We start from the raw sequence: 27029 nt of genomic DNA, 5'->3' as shown, positions 1-27029 counted from the left end.
TGTCTGTCTTAAAAGTTAGCTAGAAGTTGCTAAATGACATCATCACCCAATTTGTGTAATTGGAAAAGTGCATGTAATTGGAATGAACAACATAGGAGAGAAGAATAATGTGGAAGAGACAAAAAGTGAGTATGAAAACACCCTAAATAGTTTTAGAACTGTAAATAATAATTATAGCTTTATTTATATAGCACCTTTTAAAAACAAAGTTTACAAAGTGCTTTTGACAAACAAGTAAAGGGCACAACAGCAGGATACCAGATGTAAGTAAAAACACTAAAACAGAAGCAACACAATAGGAGAGATGTGTACAACAATGCAGAAACATGACACTTCGAATAAATTAAATGGATCGGAATAAAGAGGGCGGGGATAACGTAACATGATGCTGTCAAATCAATGCAAAAATAAAGGCGTGAGATAAAACAACATCATGTATGAGAATATAAACCAACAATCAAACAGGATAAGATTCAAATTTTAAAAATTAAAAATTTTAAATTAAAATTAAAAGGGACAAACATCACATAAAAGTAAGTCAATAAAAGTGTGTTTTAAGAAGTGATTTAAAAGATGAACTATGAACTAAATGAACTATACTCTGTCAGTTCTTTTGTTTTTTTTTTCGTTTTTTTTTTAATGTCCCAATTCCAACTATCCTCCTTTATCCAGGCTGGGCTAAAGTGACCCAAACAATTTGATTTGATTTATTTATTTATTTATTTCGAACATGCAAAGAAACAAAATAAAACAAAACAAATCAAATTAAGACAAAAACAAAATAACATTTAAATGGACAGAGTCCATCTTCAAGCACATACAAGTCTGAATATTACATGGTCGAAAAGGAGTACGAAGAAGTATAAACTTATTTAACCCCACCCCTCAGTGCTTTTACACCTTTATCACTAACTTAATACAAGAATCAAACAATGCTATTTTCCTAATTTTAGGATTGAACCACAACAAATACATAGGGATGTCCGATATTGGCTTTTTTACCAAAAACCGATATGCCGATATTGTCCAACGCTTAATTTCCGATTCCGATATCTACCGATACTGCTGCCAATATATGTGGGATATTAAACTAATTTTAGGTAACATCACATATCTCCTGTCATGGAATTAAGACATCATGCCTAATTTTATTGTGATGCCCCATTGGATGCATTCTCAAATGCAACAAGGCTTTCAAAATGTAAACACTGTCTGTGCAAAGAATACATACTTTAACTTAAGTTGTGGAAAAAATGCCATGTTTATTTATTTTCTCTCCCTCCCTCCATGAGTCTATTACAGTGTGACAACTCTACTGCACATTTCTTTCAGCTACAAACAATGCTTCAGTTACACGTCGGTAAATGCTGGCGAAATCAAGGCATTATTTTATCGGTTTTAATGATAGGCAAAAAAACCGATAATGATATTCACCGATATTACATTTTTAAGCCAATATCGGTCCGATAATATCGGTGGGCCGATATTATCAGACATCCCTACAAATACGTAATGTAGTAACTGAATTATACACAACAAAATGTTCATGGCAGTACAGTCATACAAACAGACTCAACAATTCAACCATTTTCTTCAATAATTACAGCAGATTTATCAGTACAACATCATCCATAAACAAACAGGCCTCATTGTCATTATTAAACACTGTACCTCTGAAGAATCAATTCTTTATATCTTTTTTTAAACTGAATTATATTTGATATTTGTTTTATCTCCACACACAATTTGTTCCACAGTTTTACTCCACAGATGGTCATACAGAAACTTTTTAACGTAGTGTGTACTTTATGAATCTTCAAATTAAATTTTCCCTGTAAATCATAGACTCCCTCTCTTTCACAAAACATTTCTTGAATATTGCCCGGCAGTAAGTTATTCTTTGCTTTATACATTATTTGAATAGTTTTGAACTCCTCAAGGTCAATGAGTTGTAAAGTTTTAGACTGTAAAAAAGAGACAGTCTGGAGGAGTTAAGTAGGTTATTTATGTATTTATTTATTTGTTTTTAGTTTTTAGCTCATTTTCTCCAGTTTGGTTTGGTTTTTAACCTTACAGTCCACTTAGGAGCTGAAAAGTCACAGTAAAACATGAAATTTTCAGTCTACATTAGCAATCTAAATGGACCAAAAAGAGACAATGGAGAAAACTGTTAATGTAAATGGGAGTGATTTATATTCAGTACAGTGATTTGTTTTAGACCAGTGATTCTCAACCACACCCACACCCTCTGGGCTCCCCAGTGCTAGCACAGGACAGGAAGGAAAAAAAAAAAAAATCACGGACTCACTGGCTATTAGTACAAAGGCGATACAGCAGATTCCCCCCCATGTCGAAATGCAAATGTTTAGATTATTACTGTGTTTCTCAATGGGGTTGGTACTCCCACGTAAAGACCCCATGTAAGCTCTGACGTATAACAGAGGCACATACCCCCCCCCCCCCCCCCCCCCCATCAAGGTCCCAAATTTTTTCAGGGATGGGGGTGGGCAGTAGGAGGCTCATGATGCCAGTAGTGGGCCTTTGTTCAAAAAAGGTTGAGAAACACTGTTTTCGGCAAAGAACAACATGTGCTTTCACGTCAGACTCTCCAGAAGTCTCCAATAACAACAGAAAACAATGATAGATTTGTCTCTAGAGTGCAGAGGCCCAGAGGTGCAACAGCCCAAGAAATTATCCACTATAAGAAAAAAAAGAGAACAGCCCAAAAAAATTATCCACTATAAGAAAAAAAAAGAGAGAACAGCTCAAAAGAATTATCCGCTATAAGAAAAAAAGAGAACGGCCCAAAAAATTATCCACTATAAGAAAAAAAAGGAACAGCCCAAAAAAATTATCCACTATAAGAAAAAAACAGAGATCAGCCCAAAAAATTATCCACTGTAAGAAAAAACAGAGAACAGCCCAAAAAAATTATCCACTATAAGAAAAAAAGAGAACAGCCCAAAAAATTACTAACTATACAAACTATATTAATGGAAATATTTTTAGAATAACTTTATTTTTAGCGCACTGACCTCCACTTGCAGTGGGTTACTTCCTTAGCATTAGCCACATTAGCTGAAGGCCTTAAAAATTTTCAGTTTATGCTTTTATTTTTTGTGGTGGCCTTATTTTTAAAGCAAGAGAACTTTTGGGTAAACAGCGCCCCCTTTATTGAGAAGGTGGATGATGTTTTTTTGTTTTTTTTCTTAAAGTGAATAATTTTTTGGGCTGTTCTCTTTTTTTTTCTTATAGTGGATAATTTTTTGGGCTGTTCTCTTTTTTTTCTGATAGTGGATAATTTTTTGGGCTGTTCTCTTTTTTTTTCTTATAGTGGATAATTTTTTGGGCTGTTCTCTTTTTTTTTCTTATAGTGGATAATTTTTTGGGCTGTTCTCTTTTTTTTCTGATAGTGGATAATTTTTTGGGCTGTTCTCTTTTTTTTTCTTATAGTGGATAATTTTTTGGGCTGATCTCTTTTTTTTCTTATAGTGGATAATTTTTTGGGCTGTTGCACCTCTGGGCCACTGTACTTAGAGGCTTGTTTGATTTAAAAAAAAAAAAAAAAGTCTCTAGAGGGGTCTGAAAAATCACTAAATATACCAAGAAAGTGGCTAGGTTGGAAACACTGCCTTTTCATTTAGTGTAATGTGAATTACTTTTCCCAGCCTTACACTGTGAAATAGCAACGTGGTCTACAGCATACACAATGAGAGTTTTAATCGTGCGCTATGTATCATGTAATTCCTGCAGTATATTAATGTGTTCTTTCTTAATATATATCTATATATCTGTGCTTTATTGTTGGTGCTGTAACAGCGCTAATAACTCTACTGATAAATGGAGGATGCCAAAATGTAAGGCCACAGAGGCTATTATTCTGAAGTAGTTTAACACTGCAAGTTATACACAGTAATTAAATCAGCTCACAGGACAAACTGTGTCCTGGATCAAAGTTAAGTTTTGTTGCATTGGTTCATGTCCTTGTCCATGTTACCCACATGCTTTGCCGCATTAAAAAAAAAACATCTTTAGCAGTTCCTTTTAGCTTGTAAACTCTACATTCACATCATGTTTTGTGAAAACTGATTAAGAGTATTTAATTCTGAATAATTTTTTCAATGGCACAATGTCAAATAGTTCCAGCACTAGTCCTAAACCAAGACCAAGACCAAAACCAACACAAGACCAAGTCAAGACTAAGATCAGATCAGATCAGATACACAATAAAAGCAACCAATTTTTAAAAGTAGTAACCCAACAATATAACTGATTTGGTATGATATTATGAAAGTAGTTTTCTCATCTTGCCACTGAAATAATATATTTTTATCGTTAGCAACAATGGTTCTTGGCAATGTGTCTCAATTGCCGTGTTTCCACTACGTGGTATCGGCCCAACTCACTGAACTTGACTCGACTCGACTCGACTTGACTCTGCCTTTTTTCGTTTCCATTACGAAAAAGGACCTGGAACCTGGTACCTGGTACTAGTTTGTTGGTAACACCTCCGCTGAGGTTCCAGGACTGGGGACCAGATACTAAAACATGACGTGTAAACACTGCAGACCACTGATTGGTCAGAGAGTCGTCTCTGTGACCCGCCGTTTACAAAAAACAGATGCAGAAGTTGACAGTAAATATGTCGGTAGGTTAATCCACATGATGACAGCCTGTAAAACTACACCATGGTTTGTCGAGGAGGTTCAGACGTAAAAATTCAGCATGAGCTTGACGAGAGAACACGAAACAAGCGAGTTTATCAGCAACTCTCTGAGCAGACGACACAGAAGTAACGCACCGCATTGCTATGACGTCCAGGTACTGTAAAGTCGGTAGTATCCTGTAATGGAAACGGTCTCCAGGAATAGGACCTGGTACCCGAGTTGAGTCGAGCCAGTTCCGAGTAGTGGAAACGGGGCAAATGTGTCCTGTCCCCTTAGTTTGTCACAAAGCTGAAACTGCATCAGTTATATCATTTATTATATGCAAACCAAGTTAAGTAATGGACCTACCTAATTATGTGGTAACTAGCAGGCAACCAAGTGGAACTAGCAGCCTGAAACACAGTATACACTGCACATAGGTGGCTAGTATTGCAGAGCTTCTCCAAGAATGCAAGCTATGCAGTAGAAGCAGGATTTACATCTGATCATACATACTAAATCATACTAAATAAATGAGACATTCCACAGGTACTTTCATGATAAAAATTGAGATAAATAAATGAAAATACAGTTAATTTGGATATAAGACCAAGACCTTCAAATATTTGTTCCAAAAGTAGTCTTCAGTACATCTACTCATTGTGTTTGAGTCAAAAAAAAAAAAAAAATCATACAAATATCGAGTGTTTCAAAGTGAGACACACTTATCAATGATATGACCTGTCTGAGATTTTCTTTCCAGTTTTCACATCTAATTTGTCATGCTTGATTTGTCAGGAGTCTGGATGAGATCCATCAGAACCGCCACCACTCCCACTCCCCCTCCCGCTATTATGACTCCCATTTGGAGCACCAGCGCTCTGGAGACTCAGACTATGAGTACTCTGAGGACAGGTAACCTAATATCAGCATCTCTGGGGATCTTCAGGGGTCTGGGGTTTGAAGGAATGAGGGTGTTTACCAGAATGATGTAATCGAAATTAATTAATTAATTTATAAGATTAAGAAAATTTCACTTTCGGAAAGACTGACAGTTGAATGTTTAGTGGGCAGATATATTTGTATATGAATCAAGACTAAACCATATTTTGCTCAGTGGGTTTGTAAAAATATGTTGTAATATAACAATTTAATCTCTACTACTAATACTACTAACAGTGTGTATCTAGTCATTGCAGCATACTAAGTCTGTCGTATCATTGTTTGTTGTTTAATGTTAAAATTTCAAAATTATGATTTTCTGGTTTCTCTCATTCATAAATTCACCTGAGGCTAAGTTGCTAAGTTGTCATCCTCTTTATTTGTGTTTCACTGGTTGTTTTTCATTTGTTCACCCATCTTCATGACACTGACAGTGAGGTCCTGGAGATGCACAGGTCTATCCGGGGCGGGAGTGCTGAGTGCCTGCACACAAACAGGTAAAAAAAAAAAAAAAAAAGACCACAACCACCATTCAAGTTTATTTTAATACTAAATACCATTTTATCACCATTTACATCCTCACTATAATTTAACTCCACTCTAACCTACTTAATATCGATCCTTTTAGTGCAACGACTGCATTGATTATTTTGAACATGTTGTGTATACATATATAGAGCGTATGTGTGCTATTTTTGCATAGTGCATGAACCCAGAGGTGTCATATTAACATAAGTAGTTGCAGCACACACATAAATTCATGTCTGACCCAATGACCTAGGTGTTGCTGTGTATCACCACAACTGTCTCACAAAACACACAACCCACTGATGTCTCAGTGAGGGGATTAGAGAACCTCTCGGTGGCTGACCTCAAAGAAGGCAAAGCTCTTTTGATTAATTTCTTTTCTCTTATTTTGCATTTGATGTGTTCTCTCACAACAGTTGTTAATTTTCCCGCCTATCCTCCCCCCTTTTTTCTTGCTTTACATGCATGATCTCCACTCATATGACCAGGGGTTTAGGTAGATACAGCAACACACTCCCCCCCAAAATGCCCCTCTTAGTAAATGGTATCCATAAAGACATTTACAGGTAAGCATTCAGTGTAATAAAAAGGCATGTCGCCCCCCTGTTTTCCCATCCTGTCCCAGACACATCTGTGGAGGTGTTGGGTCGTTTTGTGGCAGTCGTGTTCTTCTGACATAATAACTGCCCATATGTTTCCCAGACCATTGTGCTGCTTGTGCTTTTTGTGGTCACAGTGTGTGGATAGTTGCTTTGTTGTGGTGCTGCTTTAGCAGTGTTCAGGAAAAAAAACGTTTTGCTTTTTTTCCTCTGTATCTTTTGATCCTACATGCTGTACTATTATATTTATGAAATTATGTACAATCTCAAGTCAGAAAAAGATGGAACAGTATGGAAAATGCAAACAGTGACATTAGCGTGTACTATTTCAATGTAGATAATATTAACACAACGTATTTTACATTTTGTCTGGTCAGTTTGATTTGAATTGTAAATATAACAAAATATTAACACTGGGGGAAAAATTACAGTAGTTCACATTTTGCAATGGTGGATCATAACCAGACTGGAAGTAAAGCTTCAAAATGCATAAAGAAGAAACTGGAACAAAAGGCAAAATATAGCCTAGAATAGGCAATTTATTGAAAACTGCATTTTAAGTCAAACAGACTGTTCGTCAACTGATCCAAAGTTCGTCAACTGATCCAAAGTTAAGACCATAGCCTAAAAACAAAAAGTGTCAAAAAATGACTCAGTTGGAGTCTTGTTCATTTTTGTTGATCATTTCAAAACTTCATTCATTCATGCTTGATGCAAGTGTTTCCAGGAGGCTGATGGGAATGTGGCTCCATGTGGTGAAGATGGATTCACAAAGGGGCATCCACTGGCTGGAACTGATGTTCATTTTTGTTAACTTCCCTTTCCACCTATCCCCAAATATTCAAAGTGGGATCAGATCAGGGGAACACGCACGATGGTTCAGAAGAACAATGTTATGCTGTGTTCCAGGCAACCCGTAACTCGTGTTTTTCCAACCTTCTACTGGTGAAAATGCACTGGAATGGAACCCTAACCCACCCATGAACTCGTACTAGATCGATGTTCTCCCAGTTACGAGTTCTGACGTCACGTAGCAATGACAGCCCCCGTGGATGCGGTGTTTATGCAGATTGTTTCTAAAAACACGGTATTGCTCTACCGTTATTTATCTGCAAATGTTCTGCATAATCAGCAGCTGCTCTAGCGTTAGCTAGTTTTCAGTCCAGTGAGTACAAGAATAAATGTAAACAGCTTCTCTTGCCTTATGCACCGTTTTTATTCTTCTGTTTCCCTCAAATAACCAAGGAGCAAGCATCTTTGGCGATAGAAATGATTGTAAATGAACACAACGTACGGTCCAACATGCTGGTTTGTTTACATCTAGCTCCCACACTTTCTTGCACTCAGGCAGTTTGGTGTGACTTTCCTGGAATGCTACAAAGTCGTGAGTCGTGGTTTGAAGTTGTTACTTACGGGCTCAAAAAACGGCCTGGAACGCAGCATTATTCTCCTGTTGAAGTCCTTCATCAGGCGGGTTTGGTGAATTACAGCTAAAAAACCCAGTCATTACCAACAGACGAGGACCCTCAGTCCAGAGGGATGAACACTGGAACATCTCCACAGAGCCAGACACTGACACCCCTTAACGACCTGAAACTATTGTTCCACTGAAGGAAAAGCCCCCAGATCATGACGGAGCCTCCTCCACTGTGTAGAAAACACGTGGGATCTCCTTGTTGTGATCATCAGGATCATCCAGGTTAAATTTCTGCTCATCAGAGTATAAAACTGTCTTCTGCCTTTCAATGCTCCTTTGTAAAGTCCAAATGGGCAGGTTTGTGTGGTGGGAGGAGACACGACCTCTGAAGATGGTTTTTGTTCTTAAAGCCCTCCTCTCACAGGTGCTGTGTTGTGGTTCTTGAGCTGCAGTCAGTATCAGTAAGGACCTTAATCTGGGTCAAGGATTGGCCTGTGTCTTCCCTGACAGCCTGTCAGATCCTCTGGCTCAGAGAAGAGGAAACTTTTTTGGGTCTACCACTCGACTTATTTATCCCATAACCCTCAGGATCTTTTAAGAAATTTAACATGACTCCCTTACTGTGTCTGAACTCTGCAGTGACGGTGCATTATGAGAGGCTTTGCTTGTGCAGCTCAACAGTCCTGCCACATTCAAAAACAGAAAGCCTTTTTACCTTCATCATCAGGAGGTCATGACAGTGTGAACACCTGAAACAAAATGACATTAAAAAGATAGAATTTTTGTGCAGATTTGACCTTTTTCAGGCTACGGTCTAAAACTTTTGATCAGCTGATGAACAGCCTGTTTGACTTAGAATATATTTTCAGTAAATTGTCTACTCTCTTCTTTTTGACTCTTGCTCCAATTTATTCTTTTTGCATTTTGAAGTTGTACGTACAACCTGCTTAAGCTCCACCTTTGCAAAATGCAAATTCTTGTGATTTTTTCCCTGGTCTTAAGATTTTCTTATTGAGTGTACATTACTGCTGTTACTGCAGGATGGTTCTTTTTAACTTTGGTCACATAACATCCGTTCCCTCCAAAAAACACCTGGATACTGACTGGTCTGAGCAAAATCCACATTTAAACCGGCTGCTGGTCCATCCCAGATACAGTCTACTCTCGTTAAACCGCCCGCCGTTATACCGCCATTTCCGCTTATCGCCATCCGCCAGCCCAGTTCCATGCACAAACAACACTTATACCATTGATTTCCCGACCGTCATACTGCCAGCGTCGCAGCGCGGCACCTCCGAGGTGCGCCGCCGTGGCACCTCCGAGGTGCGGTTCCCAGTGTTGTCTTTTCCGTGGAAACCGGGTCGAAATGGCTCTTTGAGTGTTAAAGGTTGCCGATCCCTGCCTTACAACATAACAGAATCAAGATTTATTTAGAAACGCAATTAGAACGGGTTAACGGAGGCAGCATAGACATCATATAGTAAAGACATGCACATTATGGACGCAACCCGTTGTAACGCCATTTTCGCTATACCGCCAATTTGGCCGTGAACGGAAGTTGGCGGTATAACGAGAGTAGACTGTACCTCCATGATGCTTCTGGACACAGTGAAAGCCTCAGTCACAGATGCCGTTACAAACAACTACGAACACTGTGCGAATGATTTATGGACCATTTCGTACAACCTTCTCAAGGCGGGCTTATAAGAATGGAGTGTTCGTGGACCGTTCCTAAGTTCGTAGCAAGGTTATAATAGTTTTGGATTTTTCATTATAGTTTAGTTTTATTTAGTTTTGATGGGTTTTTTTTTCTCTAATTCAGTTAGTTTTTAGAGTTTAGAGCAGGTTTGCAGTTTTTATTAGTTTTTGGTTTTTCTAAATGCTTAGTTTTAGTTTAGTTTTAGTATTAATTTTAGTTTTTTTATATCTTTTATCTTCTTCGTCGTTGAATTCAAATAAATCCCAGACAGGACTCTGCTGCTTTCTCCCAACTTTAGTCTCCATGTGTCCAGGTAGAGTGGGGACCAGAAGACGCCTTAACGACAAGTGATGAGAAGTGATGGACCATTAAATATCATATGGTGCCAGCAGCTAAAATTGCTTGAGCGAAATAAATCGCTTTCGTATCAATCCGACAATTAAGAAAGTTTTATCCATAATTTTTATACGTTTTAGTTTTGTAAGCACACAATACAGTTTCAGTTAGTTTTCGTTTTTTTTCTTTTAATTATAGTTTTTATTTATTTCAGTTAACGAAAATGTTTTTACAATTCTAGTTTTCATCATTTCGTTAGTTTTTGTTAACGATAATAACCTTGGTTCATAGCTAGGTAGATGATCTTGTGCAAGATATTCCATGAACGCACTACGAAATCTCCCTTTCGTAGGGTGCCCTAATGAATACCTTAGGAACAACCAAAGAACAATGCACGATGTTCATGGATCAGGAGGCCTTTCTAGAACCCACATGTTCCTGCGGTGGCCACAAGTAGATCACAAGAACACATTACATAGTTATTAGGGGTCACTTACGGTGTTCACATGAACGGATGCACAGACAGATTCACATGGCGTTCTTAAGGTGGACGTAAGGTGTTCCTATAGGCAACAGTGCGGCATTCATGGCGTTCTTAGATGGAGTCGAATACAAATTTTGAAGATGTCGTGAATGACTGGACTCAAACGCATGGTGCTGAAGGAAAAGTGTTTTATTAACAAAAAAAATACAACTGAAGAAACAACAACTGGAGAAAGATAATGCACAGTCCACGGGGACGAGGATCAGTTAGGGTTCGGTACTCGGTGTCGGACGGGTGGTGTTTTTAACGTTCACTTCCCTCTATTATTCTTGTGTATCTTTGTTTTATTCTTATACCTTCTACTTCAAATTCTTCATTTGGCGTCTTATTATGACTCCTAATTTTCAACAGAACAGGACAGTTTTCCCGCATACGTCCCAGGAATGCGTGATTCAGCACCACGGACAGCGCAAGATCCCAAACATAAAATGCACATTGACATTCTAATACGCTTAATGAAAAATAGGTTAACGTTGTTTAATGTCTAAAAAGGCCATCAGTCATCACCAAATTATGTGTGGACATCTCTAATACTGGGATAGGCTCCAGCGCTTCCGCGACCGTCTGGAGGATAAAGCGATTCAGAGAATGAATGAATGAATGAACAGTACTCTAAGATTAAACTGTTAAGTTTTTTTGCAGAGGTGAAAGTGGATGTGACTACAGATGTCCACACGAACTTTAGTGATGATTGATCACTGTTCTGGGGCATTAAACGACGTTAAGCTATTTTTTTATGTTAAGTGTTTTAGAATGTCCCTCTTCTTTCGCTGCTTTCGAACTGAAACATCGGCCACAACCGCTTGATCTTGTTTTTCTTCATCTTGTAGCTGTAGAAGTTTCGGTCTTGTGGACATTATTACCATCTTAAATTCAACAATCACAACACAGGACTTTTAGTACATGGCCACTGTTTATATACCGATCTAAATATTCTGAAACAGCATAAAATCTTTCTACCAGCGACTTGAGTTGCCCATACGGGTGCCATAAATCTAAGTTACGACAAAATAATTCAGTGGCCGTACATCTGATGTAGGAAGGTCCCAACACACTCTTATGAAGACTGTGACAACTGTACAGTGTTCGTATGACACAAAATCACGTCATTTTCTCATGGAGTCCTCAAGTCGCTCTTGCGTTTTGAATGGCAGCTGATTTAGGGCCATAAGTTTTGTATATGAAAATATAAAATTTGAAACTGAAAATTTAAGTTTTGATCTTGAATTTTGAAAAATACAACAGCAGATGGTGCTCAGTACTGTCTAAAACAGCTTTTTAAATGTAGGTTTGTCACTGGCATGAGTTTTTTTCACTACCAGTGACATGAATATAGTGTACATAAAGTGATGAGTCTGAATTGTTTTAGTTCCTACGTTCCCTGAAGGCAACATGAGCAGGGAAGGTCCCTAAGTTTTTTGTCATGCTGTCACTCATGATTCCACGCCCCTCTCAGTTGAGGCCACGCCCTCCACGCCACATCAGGGCCAAAAGTTGAACAAGTGAAAAAAAGAGATCTGAAACTGAAAAAAAGATTTGAAAGCAAAAAAAAAAAAGATCTAAAAGTGAAAAAATAAGATTTGAAAATGTAAAAAATAAGATCTGAATCTGAAAAGATAAAACATGCAACTAAAAAAAAATAAAACCTCAAATATTAAAATATATGTGAAAGTGAAAAATGAAAATAAATAATTTATTCAAAAGAATTACCGAAGTGAATCAAAATTATATTTAACCTAAAAAGAACTTTTCATACACTTATTTTTAATTTGAATACATTGTTGTATTTTTCAAAATTCAAGATCAAAACTTAAATTTTCAGTTTCAAATTTCCTGTTTTCATATACAAAACTTACGGCCCTAAATCGGCTCCATACCATACCAACTTCGTAACACGGCCGTAAGAAACTACTGCTCCCTTCCTCCCTCTACGAACTCCTGATCTTGTACAAACCAGGAGATTCATACAAACCCATCGTTCATAAGAGGCTTTGTGACTGAGGCTTAACATAAGGTGTCCTTTTTTCTTGTATGCATTTCTACTTGAATGTGAGGAACAGTTGTATATTTACAAGTGATGCAAAGTTGACCAGACAAAACACAAAATATCATATATTCATATTGTCTACAATGAAACACAAGACGAATTATTACTGTCATATTTAAAATTTTTCTGAGTTGAGTTTGTGCATTTTTCCGACTATTACCAAAAGCATATTATATCTTTTGTAGACTGTTTATAATTACTTTGAAGCATCTTTCCCATAACTTCAGCAGCTGCAAGAGCCTTGTTAAGTTAATTGTTATTTAAGGGTTTACTCATGGACCATCCAGAGCACTCATGCGGGAAATACTTACCATCCATGGAAATAACTTCTGAGTAATTTTGGGGAGTTTTTGAAATGTAATAGGTCACAGTTTAAAATGGAATTTATCTCAATTAATTAATCAAAGTAATGCAATTATGAAATGTTACATGCAAACATATGCACATTAGACTATGCACACAATGGGCTACAACAGGGGTGTCAAACTCATTTTAGTTCAGGATCCACATTCAGCTAAATTTGATCTGCAGTGGGCTGAACCAGTAAAATCATAACAACATAATAATACAGAAATAATGTCAACTCCAAAATTTTCTCTCTGTATTAGAATAAGTAAAATTAAACTTGGAAAATGTTAACTTCTACAAACTATCCTTTCAAACAATGAGAATAACATAAACAAACTGAATAAATAAGTGTAATTTTAACAATTTTATGCTTCAGTTGATCATTTTCACATGTTCATTATAACTTCCATATCACAGCAGGACTACAAATACACAAAAAACATTTAATATCAGGCGGAATATTGTTAAAATTGCACTTACTTCTCAGAAGACATTTCAGGTTGTTCATATTTGTTCAGGTTATTCACATTTTTTGTGAAATTATGCTTTGTTTTAGTGTAAATCCATGAAAATATTTACATTTACGAAGAAAGAAATTTGGAGTTGTGAGTATTCATAGATTATTATAATAGTATTTTACTGATCTGACCCACTTGAGATTGAATTGGTCTGAATGTGGAACCTGAACTAAAAGGATTGTTAATATTTTAGTGTAATTTTTGCATTTCGCAAATTCATCCCAAGGGCCAGACTGGATCCTTTGGCGGCCGGATTTGGCCCCCGGGCCACATGTTTGACACCTGCGGGCTACAACGTGGAAAACGTCAAGTATTGGCCTTTAGTGAACATACAAATCACATGTTGATCCTGGCATCATCATAAATTGCACCAAACTACTGTACATTAGAGCCTAGTGACATACACCTCTGAATCCAACTGTCAGTCAGATTTACCGTAAAAACATCAGACAGTCTGAATTCCCACAGAAGCCATTTCCTCTATTTCTCTCTGTTCTGTTAATCCATTGTAAAGTATCGTGTTAAATATTATAGATCTGACTTCCCCCGCCATGTGCAGCCCAGATGGCTTCAGATCCTTAGATTGGGTTATATAATCAGTATTACACGTAATCTCCCCATATATATGTATATGTGTGTGGGGTCAATCCACAGGGAGGGCAAGAGGAGCCATCTCTGCGCTGTTACATAATGAATTCCTCGCTCTGAGGTCACAGACAGGATGGAGAAGATCTCATGCGATGATTGAGAGATTCCTCTGAGTGCTGTTTCCCCTTTGGTCAGCAGCATGGCCTTTCTAAACAAACGCTTTCATTTGACAGAAGCCTGCTTCCTGCTTCCCATCCCCTTATGTTTTTGGTTTATGCTTATTTATTTCAGTTGCGTGTGTCTTTTTTTTTTTTTTCCTTCCTTTGCACGTGGGTGTTTCCCTCCCAACCCACACCCCATCCCCGTCTGTTGTGTGGGCGGGGCTGTTCCGTGTAGCTCCACCCTCCCTGCATGCCTAAAGAGCAAGCTGCTGCAAAGGCAGGAAGGGGGCAGCACCACCATGCCACGTAGCATCCTTACACACCGTGTGCTCAGGTTCACAGATGAGGTCACAGTTAGGTAAGAACACACCCACTTCACACACACACACACACACACATACACACACACACACCAAGGTTATAATAGTTTTGGATTTTTCATTATAATTTAGTTTTATTTAGTTTTGACTTTTTTTCTCTAATTCAGTTAGTTTGTACTAGTTTTAATTAGTTTTCATTTTTTCTAAATGCTTAGTTTTAGTTTAGTTCTAGTATTAATTTTATGAATTTTTTTAATAACTTTTCTCTTCCTCACCGTCAAATTCAAATAAATCCCAGACAGGACTCTGCTGCTTTCTGCCAAATTTAGTCTCCATGTTTCCAAGTAGAGTGGGGACGAAAAGACGACTCTAAACCACAAGTGACGACAAGTGACGAACCATGACATACCGTACGGTGCCGCTAGCTAAAATTGCTCAAGTGAAATAAATCGATTTCATATCAATCCAACATTGACAAAGACGAAAACGAAGGGAATTTTGTCCATAATTTTGCTATATTTTAGTTAGTTTTGTAAGCACACAATACACTGTAAAAAAAACAAACAAAAACAAAAACAAAAACGGTATTATTCCGACAGCAGGGCTGCCGGAATAATACTGTTAAATAATGGAAAATAACCATCTCATAAAAATACAGTAATTTTCCATCATTAAAATACAGATTTTTGCCCTAACTTTACATGAGATTTTGCATATTTTTTTGACTTTTTAATGTTTAATAAAGAATATTGTCATGTATTAAAACAATCAAATTACCTATAAATATATATCTAAATATTTTTCAATGAGACTAAGTTTATACAATCCACTGATAAAAATTGTATTTGGGCAGTTGATCAGTGCTTATACATGTTATTCATTAAAAAAAGCCACATTTATTCAACATTTTTGTTGTGAAACCTCTCGTAATTACACAAGATATTTGTCGATTAACAAACAAGTCTTGTTGAACTTACAGAACAAACACTTCTTTTACGTTGTCAGTAATTTTATCTTTTTTTTTTTTTTTTTTTACAATATTGAACTTTAAATAAACAGTTTAATCTCATAAATAGAAGAAAATATTTGTGAAATTATGATCCATTTGCAAATGTATTTTAACTGTATTTTCCTGTGAAAAAAGAAAAAAATTCTTTAAAAAATTGAAATTTTATGATTATTCACAGTTACAGTTTTTTCATATTATTTTACATTTGACATGTAAAATCACAGTCTATTTTTGTCATTTCATTGATATTTTCCTGTATCTTAAAAATACAGGAAAAATCTGTAAAATAAACAGTGAAAATTCTGTTAAATTACAGATTTTTTTTTTGTGTACAGTTGTGTACAGTGAGTGTACAGTTTCAGTTAGTTACCGGTTTTTCTTTTAATTATTGTTTTTCTTTATTTCAGTTAACGAAAATGTTTTTTCAATTCTAGTTTTTGTCATTTTGTTAGTTTTTGTTAAGATAATAACCTTGACACACACACACACACACAATAAGAGCTCCAATTGACTAGGTGCTCGAAGTGAGTGCAAAAATTCCCGATTCGATTAATCAACTCGAATTGATTGAAGGGAGATATTCTATTGCAGTTTTCCTGAACTGAAGCTTCTTTGAGCGTCACAATGAGTGTCCGTGTGAAACACAACAGTGGAACCAATGTTTAACAGCAGAGAAATGAAGGAAACAAAGCTTTGATTCAGGAGAAATGTGGTTGAATGATTTTGTTGGATCACTTTGAGTCGATTAATCGGTTGCAGCTCTAACACACACACACACACACACACACACACACACACACACACACACACACACACACCTTCTTTTTTCAGGTTATAGTGGCAGCTGAAGTGTGCAGTAGTACAGCATTAAACAAGCTGTAAACTCCTAAGCCCTTGGCCTGAAAACATGATCTGCAGTGTCATGCCATGGCACAAAGCCAGCCACCTGTTGGATAACGTCAAGTCTGTGTCGTCACAAAGCAGCACGACGATGACAAACGCACAACCGTTCTCCTCTCCTATTCATCACTTCAGCACACACTTATTCACTCCCTCACACACATTTACACACAGCCCCCTGTTCCACTTAGACCTGGTTCCCATGGCAACTCACCAACCTTCCATGTGAGTGGTCTCTCAGTGTATGACTGCAAGGAATGACTGGCTTTGATAAATGAAGATACAGCATCACAGCCAATACATGTTACTGCTCTGTCTGATGGCCTTTCTTTTTCTCTCTCCATCTCCCTTTCTCTCTTTTTACATTGTCCCCCCCCCCGCCACCACAACCACCGTTTTCCTGTATATTTATATCTGCCTCTCATTTGTTCCTCTTTTTGTTCTCTCATTTTATTCACAACCTCCTCCTCCTGACATCGTTCTCTTTTTTTTCTTGCACACTTTGTCTCCATCTCGCTCTTTTTTTTTTTTTTTTTTTGTTTGTCTGTCTCTCTGCTGCCATGCTGTGGCCATGCAGCGACCTGCAGCCGTCGCTGGACAGAGTGAGGAGTGCCAGCACCACATGTCTCAGACCAGACACCAACTTTCACTCAGCTGACAGAGACAGGTATGTAAAGAAAACACGACTGCGTGCACAGAAACACACATGCCTTCACAAAATACAGTATAAGTTAAAGAGGTTAAATCTAGAAACACTGACTGTCAGTCACAGTTTCACTTAAGTGTGGATTTGCATGATAGCGTTTAACATTTTGGGATGAGGATTACATGTTCACTGCAGCTCATGTCATGTATCTCATTCATACAAAAATGAAGGAGGCTTTGCCCATTTTCACATAAAGTACCTAACTACGGGCTGTGTCACTAGACAAGGTTAAGATAACATCAGATTACCAGCTACTTATTTTAAGTGAAGACCAGGCTTACATTTGAGTCATGTTTAACCTCCTAAGACCCAGGAAATGTCAGCAAAGTGCAAGCTTTTTTTTGTTTTTTATTAAATAAGTGCCTATATTGTAAACATCACGATGCAACATTTTTTTCAGATGCAGTTTTTAAAATTTTTATGGAATGTCCTTTGTGGTGGACAGTTTTCTTGTCTTTTTTTTCTTTTTTTTTTGTATAAAGTTGTGAAACTCTTGTCCACAAATATGGACAGAAAACCCACAGCTGGGTCTGAGGAGGTTAAAATGATGTAGTTAAGGATATGTTTCAGCCAAAGGTTACAAACAGATGTTCCCTTTCACATGAAGTCTAAAACGTACATGTAGAGAAGCAAAGTCCTGTCCATTTCCATTAAATGTTAAGGGACTTTATTTCAGGAAAAAAAACAAAAAAAAAACTATTACAGTTGATGGCGAAACACAAGTAATTTATGATCCCGTTTGAATTATTCTATCATTTACACGTTTTTTGTCAGTTTAAAAAAATCATTTTATGTGTCAGGAAAGTCCCACTTTGTAGTCAAACTGTTGTATCAGACTATCAGACTGTGAAAATAAGTAAACATAAAGGCCGCAGTCCAGAAAATCACAGCGTTGATGTCATCATAGCATTCTGAGTCACTGACGGTGTCGCTGCAGCTTCAACATGACAAGACTTGTAGTGATTTTCACTTTTCTTTTTTTGTACTTTCTCACCTTGCTATTTCTGTGTTGAGCTAATAAGCTAACACAATTTTTTTTGTCCAGACAGAACTGTTGTAACCCTTAAAGACCCACAACTATTTTTGGCACAAATTCTTCATAATTTTTTTCTTTCCCAAGTGATTTATCACCATCTATTTTAAAATTACCCTCTGCGTTATGCATTTAAAGTGAAAGTCGTGCATTTTCCTATAACCTTTATTACTGATCATGTAGATCATAGGTGTCAAACATGCGTCCCGGGGGCCAAAACTGGCCCGCCAAAGGGTCCAGTCCGGCCCCTGGGATGAATTTGTGAAGTGCAAAGATTACACCGAGGATATTAAGGATGTTAAAATCATTTTAGGTCAGTTCAATCTAAAGTGGGTCAGACCAGTAAAATACTATCATAATAATCTATGAATAATGAAAACCATACAATTTCTTCTTTGTTTTAGTGTAAAAAAAGTAAAATTACGCAAAAATGTTTACATTTATAGACAAAAAATGTGAATAACCTGAAATGTCTTAATAGAAGTATGTGGAATTGTACCAATATTCTGCCTGTTACTATTTGTAGATCCACTGTAATCTGTAAATTGTGATGCACATGTATAAATAATGAACTAAGACGTAATATTGTTAAAATTGCACGTATTTCTCTTGTTTGTTTGTTTTTTTTAGGTTATTTACATCTTTTTTTGATAGGATAGTTTGTAAATATAAATATGTTCATAATTTAATGTTTTTTTATTGCAATAATACAGAAAAACTTGGAGTTATCATTATTTAATAGTAATTATGTATAAATGATAAACTAAGGTGTGATATTGTTAAAATTGCACTTATTTTTCTTAAGAATTTTCAGGTTGTTCATATTTGTTCATGTTATGTTCAAGTACAGTTCGTAGATGTAAACATTTTCATTATGGAATTGTACTGTTTTCACTGAAAAACATAGATAAAACTTTAGAGTCGATATTATTTATCAGTTCTTATCTTATTATTTATATTCTTTTACTGGTCCGGTCCACTTTAGATCATATTAGGCTGAATGTGGCCCCTGAACTAACACGAGTTTGACACCCCTGATGTAGATGTTCATAAAACCTCAGAGTAAATTCAAAGATTATCAGATCAAATCAGAAAAAAAAAATAGGAAAAAGGGACTCTTTCAATAAAATATATCATTAATTGAACATAAAAACACGCATCTCCATCCACTGTCATTTATCAAACTCTGTGGGTTTTATGAGTGAATCAGTGTTGTAGAAGATGTTTCCACGTTCACTACAGAGCTTCTGAGCATCCAAGTGGATCATATCTGATGACCATGAAAAGATGACAAACTGCATTTTACACCAATTATTTACACGGATTGATAACGGATCAGCAGGTATTAAACATTTTAGATCAGTAGAGGATTTTGGTTGTGGGTGGATATTTGGGTCTTTATGGGTTAAATTTTCTGGAAAGTAGTGGAGAACTCTAATCTAGATGGTCATCCCAAATTTCAATTCCAATCCAGTGAAAAATCACCAGTTTGTAGCTCTGCACGTACTGGCACTGAGTGAATGAAACTGAGCTGTGATGGCCACATTTCAAAATGAATTCATCTGATACTAGACTACATGAACTTGGCCCTCAGAGTGCTAGAGTAGTTCTTTTATGTCACTGTCTTGCATCCTGCACTGTAAAAAAAAACCTGTAAAAAAAAAAAAAAAAAACCAGTATTATTCTGGCAGCAGGGGTGCCGAAAAAATACTGTTAAATAACGGAAAATAACCATCTCATAAAATTACAGCAATTTTCCATAATTAAAATACAGTTTTTTACCCTAACTTTACATAAAATTTGGCATATTTTTTGGACTTTTTAATGTTTAATAAAGAATATTTACATGTATTAAAACAATCAAATTACCTATAAATATATATATATATAAATAATTTTCTATGAGACTAAGTTGTATAATCCACTGATAAAAACTGTATTTGGACAGTTTATCAGTACTTATATATGTTATACATTCACAAAAATACATTTATTAAATATTTTTGTTGTGAAACCTCCTGTAATTACACAAGAAATTTGTCAATTAACAAACAAGTCTTGTTAAACTTACAGAACATACTTCTTTTACAGTTAATTGTCAGTAATTTTATCTCATTTTATTTTTTTACAGTATTAAACTTTAAATTAACATTTTAATCTCATGAATAGAAAAGAAATATTTGTGAAATTATGGTCCATTTGCAATTGTATTTTAACTGTACTTTTCTGTGAAAAAAGAAAAAATTTCTTTGAAAAATGTAAATTTTATGGTTATTCACAATTACAGTTTTTTCGTGTTATTTTACATTTGACGTGTAAAATCACAGTCTGTTTTTGTCATTTCATTGATATTTTCCTGTATCTTCAAAATACAGGAAAAATCTGTAAAATAAACAGTGAAAATTCTGTTAAATTACAGATTTTTTTTACAGTGTGATCCAGACTCCTGCTACAGTCTACTCTCGTTATACCGTCAACTTCCGTTCACGGCCAAATTGGCGGTATAGCGAAAATGGTGTTACAACGGCTTGCGTCCATAATGTGCATGTCTTTACTATATGATGTCTGTGCTGCCTCCGTTAACCCGTTCTAATTGCGTTTCTAAATAAATCTTGATTCTGTTATGTTGTAAGGGATCATTTAAAGTGGGGAAACATTTTAAGCATTATTATACCGTGTCGGGAAATGACACCCCATCATCTTGAGGCTTTGGCTTAATCCCACGTCCTCTTCCCGACATCCTGACCTACTGAGTGTTCTGCGATAAATGAACGGTGGCCGTTCCGTAGACCTACTCGTAGCTTGTCGCGATCAGCGTCTGGCGCGTTTGTTTCAGTGCATTGTTAAAATTTATGTGTACTCGATGGCAATCACGGTGGCGGTATAACGGTCGGGAAATCAATGGTATAAGTGTTGTTTGTGCATGGAACTGGGCTGGCGGATGGCGATAGGCGGAACTGGCGGTATAACGGCGGGCGGTTTAACGAGAGTAGACTGTATTTAGTTCAATAAGTTGATAAAATAAAGATCTGAAACAAGGAAACTCTACCAGCTGTGTTCACAACTGTAGGAGTTCCATAGTTGACACAGTTCAGATTTCTGCAGAAGCACAATCTCTGATGAAACTTTGAAGGCCTAGAAGAAAAAGAACTGTCGTAGCCTTCACTGTCACAGCCGTTACTGGATGTTAACCTCCACCTCCACCCACTCTTCCCACCCCGGGATGCTCCTCGACCTCTTCCTCCTACCCCTCCATCCCTCCAGGTGCTCCAACTCTTTGCCCCGCAAGACTCCCCCAAGCCCCAGGATCTTAGTAGAACATGTGGCCCCTGAAGAAGACAGGTACCAGGCTTGGATCGACCCTCCCCCACCCCCACCACCACTTCTTCTGATGACCTCACCTCTTTTAAATCTCCGCTCTGCTTCTTGCTTGCTTTTCCCTTTTCCTCCCCCTACATTGAAGCCTCCCCTGCAGCCGGTAGTTCATTTTGTAGATGGTAGTGCTGCACAGCCTCTCCCTCTTCCCTATAAATATTTGTGCTCTGAGGTTCTAAAGCTGTATAATCCTCCTTTTACTCTGCTGCACCTGCCCTTTTCTGCTGTGCACCTGTTTTTCCAGTTTCCTCACTTCTTTCTGCTGTAAAACTGTCATTGGTTAAATCAACAGTACACAGCAATCAGGGCCGTAGCCACAGTTTGCAAAGTACCGAGGTCACAGAGTGCTCACCAAAATTTTTTATGCGTATTTAGAAAAGCGGGGGTGAATTACACGTCACACGAGACGGGGCACCGATAATGCAGCCTCTAAATAAACCACAGGTGTCAAACATGCGGCCTGGGGGTCAAATCCAGCCCGCCAAAGGGTCTAGTCCGGCCCTTGGGATGAATTTATGAAATGCAAAAATAGATATTAAGAAATTAACAATCTTTTTAGTTCAGGTTCCACATTCAGACCAATTCAATCTCCAGTGGGTCAGACCAGTAAAATTCTATCATAATAATATATAAATAGTCACAACTCCACATTTTTCTCTTTGTAAATGTAAATATTTTCATGTATTTACACTAAAACAAAGTATAATTTCACAAAAAAATGTGAATAATCTGAACAAATGTGAAAAACCTGAAATTTCTTAAGAAAAATAAGTGCAATTTTAACAATATTCTGCCTCTTACGAAATGTTTTGTGTGTTTGTAGATCCACCGTGATCTGTACGTTATAATGAACATGTGGAAACGATAAACTGAGGAAGAATATTGTTAAAATTACACTTACTCTTTCAGTTTGTTGAAGTTATTCATATTGTTTGAAAGGACAGTTTGTAGATGTAAACATTTTCATTGTTTAATTTTACTTTTTTCACTGTAAAATGTAGAGAAAAGTTTGGAGTTGACCTTATTTGTATATTATTATGTTATTATTTTACTGGTTCGGCCCACTGCAGATCATATTTAGCTGAATGTGGCCCTTGAACTAAAATGAGTTTGACACCCCTGCTCTAACTGTCGTTTTTAACCCACTATCAGTAACCCAAAATCCCATCACACGTGTGACAGGTTTTGACATCTAAATAAAAGCACCGATAAGTTTTGAAAAGTACACAGTTTATTTAAAGCATTGTTTACAAAACTATGCATCACTGTTGCGCTCTGAAATCTTGGGGAGTAGCTGCAAGGTGCAAGACCATAACAAATAGAATCATAAAACGATAAATTATTATAATTTATTTTTATAACGGGCAATTTTGTGACACTGAAGGAGATGAGGTCCTATGTAGATGCCGTCTGATGGTTATTGGGCTGCAGTCGGCACCAGTAACGGCCTTAATTTGGGTCGAGGATCTTGACGGACAGCCGATCGGATCCTCCAGCTCAGCGTCAGTGACATTTTTTTGGGTCTACCACTGGATTTTTTTGTTCCATAACCCTCAGGCTCTTTTAAGAAATTCAAGTCTTAAGTCTTAGTGCATCCAACCTCAGCAGCGATGGTGCGTTGTCAGAGGCCTTGCTTATGCAGTTCAACAATCTGACCACGTTCAAAGAGAGAAAACCTTTTCGCCTTTGCCATCAGGAGGTCATGACAGTGTGAATATCTGACACAAAATGGCATCGAATCTACGTGTAGTGTGTTATAACAGCGTTTCTCAGATGATTTATTTCTTTCTACTTAGAATCTGTCTATTTCTTGCCAACTTTACCGAGCTCCAAAGCTATGTTGAATTCAGGTCCGTACATCTTTAGAAAGAATTTTATAAATAAAATCTGTGTACTCCTCAGAAGTTATCGGTGCTTTTATTTATGTCAGGGGTCAAACTCATTTTAGTTCAGGGGCCACATACGGCCTAATATAATATAAACAGGGTTCCCACGGGGTCTTAAAAAGTCTTAAAAATCTTGAACTTACAAATCTGCATTTAATACCTTAAGAAAGACTTTTAAAAGTATAAAACTTGATATATTAGGTCTTAAATTACAGTATGTTGCCATAAACTTGTTCGCTGTGTTGTGTTTAAATGTGTTTGGGAAATGTCCAAGCTGCAAAAAAGTAACAGTAATCTACTTAGTTTTACCTGTTCCAACCCGACAATTTATACTGAATTTAAAAACCAATTATCGCTAACTTTGCAACCTCCGCTGAGCAATGATTCGGAACAGTGGGAACCAAGGTGTTGGAGTAAGTAAATACATTTTCCTAAATTCAGTCATGAATTTTTGCCAGTATAGCTGTGAAATGGGCATTAAATTGTCTTCTAAGTAGTCTTAAAAAGTCGTAAATTGAAGTTGTAGAAACCTGCAGGAAGCCTGTATAAAGTGGGCCGGACCGGTAAAATAATATATATAATAGGATAAGAACTTTTGAGTGAAAAAAATAAAATTCTGTAATGAAAATGTTTACATCTATGAACTGTACTTGAACATAACATGAACAAATATGAACATCCTGAAAATTCAAATTGCAATGTTAACAATGTTATGCCTTAGTTTATCATTTATACAAGTGCATCACAACATACAGATCACAGTTTATCTACAAATACACAAAATATTTAACAACAGGTAGAATATTTTTAAAATTCCACATACATCTATTAAGACATTTCAGATTATGCACATTTTTTGTAAAAGGCTAGTCTGTAAATGTAAGCATTTTTTACACAAAAACAAAGAGAAAAATAGCAGTTTTCATTATTTATAGGTTATTATGATAGTATTTTTACTGGTCTGATCCACTTTAGACTGACTTGACCTAAAATGATTCTAACATCTTTGATCGTTAATATTTTCAGTGTGATTTTTGCATTTCACAAATTCATCCCACGGGCCAGATTGAACCCTTCGGTGGGCCAGATTTGGCCCCCGGGCCGCATGTTTGACACCTGTGATTTATGTCAAGACCTGTATCGCTCTACTGCCGAAGTGTGATGGGATTTTGGGCACTGATTGACTAACAATACGGTTTTTCTCGGACATGTTTTTAACTGCTTGAGTTCTTTATTTTTTATCCGGGTGAATATTTAACGTCCAAATTTATTTTTAGCTCTTAAAAATTACTGAGGTCCGGACCTCGGTGACCTCACAGCTGGCTATGGTCATGACAGCAATTTATGGTACTTACTGCTTTACCTAGCTCCCAAAAACCTTGAGGTCTCATTCTGAACCGTGTAACATTGCATGAGCCAGTGCTGAGTTTGACCATTCTCTGGTTTTCCATTCTCCATTCCGTCTTTTGTGTTTCTTTCTTTCTCTTTGGTTGGTGATTGCCAAAACAGGCAGTGTAACAATTCATCAAGTCCAAACTGTCAAAGGGGCAGCAAAAAAAGCCTGGAAGGCGACAGGTAAGATCATTCATTCATTCTTTCATTTAAGTCATTTTATTTCATCTTGTCTTTCTTCTTCCTGCTATGACTGCAGTAATTTAAAAACATTTTTTTCCAGCTTTTGTATGCGTCATACACGTGATTATCAGTAGTGTTTGTGATTTGGTGTATGAATGCGTATGAATGTTTGGTGATGGTCGGAGGGGCCATCACCAGAGTGTGTGAATAGTGGATCAATAATGGGAGCTTTGGGTGCCTTGAAAAGTGCTATAGAAATCTAATCCATTACACTGGGTTATAAAAAAAATGTTTTGTTGTCTAGGTTTTTTCAACTGAATTAGGACCATTTTGCACCGCTAAATCCAAAAATGACATCTGTTTTTCTCAATCAGGTCAGGTTTTTTTGCTAATTTGATTTTGAAAAATTTGATCTTCTCACAAAATATAATCATTAATACCAAAATAAGATTGGTAAGCACACTTTATGAAACTTGTGACTTGATTCCTGTTAGGTACAATGGTGTATTCACCGCAGATGTAGCAGAATACGTCAGGCTTATTTTTGCAAGATCTTCTAGTCCAAGCCATTTCATTCACCTGTAATATTAAAAAAAACATTAATCATAAATTGGCAAAAGCAAAATCTTCAGAATTTGTTTATTGCAAGAAATATGAAAGAATTTTGTATCATATGATGTGAAAATGTCCATAAATGTAAGCAAAAATGTTAAAAAGCCAATATGTAGCATGGTTCAGAAAGTTGACCTGATTGAGCAAAATTAATGTGATTTTTGGATTCAGCACACCAACATTATCCTAAATCAGCTCAAAAAACTTAAACAATAAATTTGTTGTGTTTGACCAGTATTATTATTAACTGCTCGAGGCTTTAATTGATAAAAGTACAAAGAAAAGAATTCCTCTTTTTTTCACAGACAACATTCATTCAGATTTCTGCACCACACTGAAAAGATATGTTTACCAGTGTGTCACATGACCTGTCTTTGTTATTATCTTTTTCTTCCTTTTTTCACTTTTTTAATCATTTCACCTTCATACTGTCCATATATTTTCAATTGAAGACAGATGTGGAATGTAGGCTTAGCACATCAGAATGAAGAATGACGCCTGGCCTTGTCCTGCTGAACTAACCACTGACTTAAGGGAAAAGATGCACTGATGGAAGCATATGTCTGCACATCAGTCATTCCTTCACACATACGTGGACACTGATGCAGTCCCAGATCGTCACAGATGCTGCTTTTGCACCTTTCTTTTCATCTTTGACACATGAAACCTAATATCTTTTTCCTGAAAATATGCTGAATTGTACAAACCATGCAGAAAACAGTCCTTTGGTAGATGCTCTTAATCTGAATGAGAAATATTAGAGAAAAGGATTGTTTTTATGTGCTCTAAACTTAACCTTTTTGGGTGTGTCTCAGTGAAAATGTTTATTCTTTGTACATTTGTCAGTTAAGAAAAGGTTCAAGTCTATTTTAAAAAAGTCGCCTATTTTGTTAAGAACAAGTGAAAATATTTTTAGTCCTCAATCAAAATTGCACTTAAACTGAAAAACCTTTTCGTGTTGTACTTTTTCATTTGCTACCTTTGAGAGCGTAAAATTACAACTTGAAGAAACATTTTTATGTACCCGAAATCGAATTTGAGGGATATAATGGTTTTACCCTGACATCCGGGTATCCTAGGTGTTTTGGCGATAACTAGGACAGATTTGGTTGGATTTCTTCTCCCTAGTGGAAGAACCCTATTGATGTCAGCTTCTCTATGAGTTATCCAAATTGGGGCCATTTAGTTGAAAATCTGAATTTTTGACATAAATTAAGCAATAATAGGCAGATTGAGATCA

At 36.7% G+C, this 27029-nt stretch overlaps 1 protein-coding gene across 6 annotated transcripts in view; it reads left to right on the top strand.

Annotated features, from left to right (window-relative positions):
- rims1b (regulating synaptic membrane exocytosis 1b) overlaps positions 1-27029 on the top strand; it is a 231152-nt gene that overhangs the window by 142957 nt on the left and 61166 nt on the right. For 4 of the 6 annotated variants that reach the window (XM_030142619.1, XM_030142636.1, XM_030142627.1 and 1 more), the window contains 7 exons: positions 5445-5561; positions 6023-6085; positions 6605-6682; positions 14609-14731; positions 17180-17269; positions 21606-21683; positions 25112-25177. In XM_030142619.1, coding sequence (XP_029998479.1) covers positions 5445-5561; positions 6023-6085; positions 6605-6682; positions 14609-14731; positions 17180-17269; positions 21606-21683; positions 25112-25177 — 615 coding nt within the window. The remainder of the gene's footprint in view (positions 1-5444; positions 5562-6022; positions 6086-6604; positions 6683-14608; positions 14732-17179; positions 17270-21605; positions 21684-25111; positions 25178-27029) is intronic. The other 2 variants (XM_030142654.1, XM_030142647.1) reach the window with 2 other exon arrangements.

This window comes from Sphaeramia orbicularis, chromosome 1 (assembly GCF_902148855.1).
Source record: "Sphaeramia orbicularis chromosome 1, fSphaOr1.1, whole genome shotgun sequence".
Taxonomy (NCBI): Eukaryota; Metazoa; Chordata; class Actinopteri; order Kurtiformes; family Apogonidae; genus Sphaeramia; species Sphaeramia orbicularis.
Note: the sequence above shows the minus strand (reverse complement) of the source record. Positions and strands in the feature narration are given on the sequence as shown.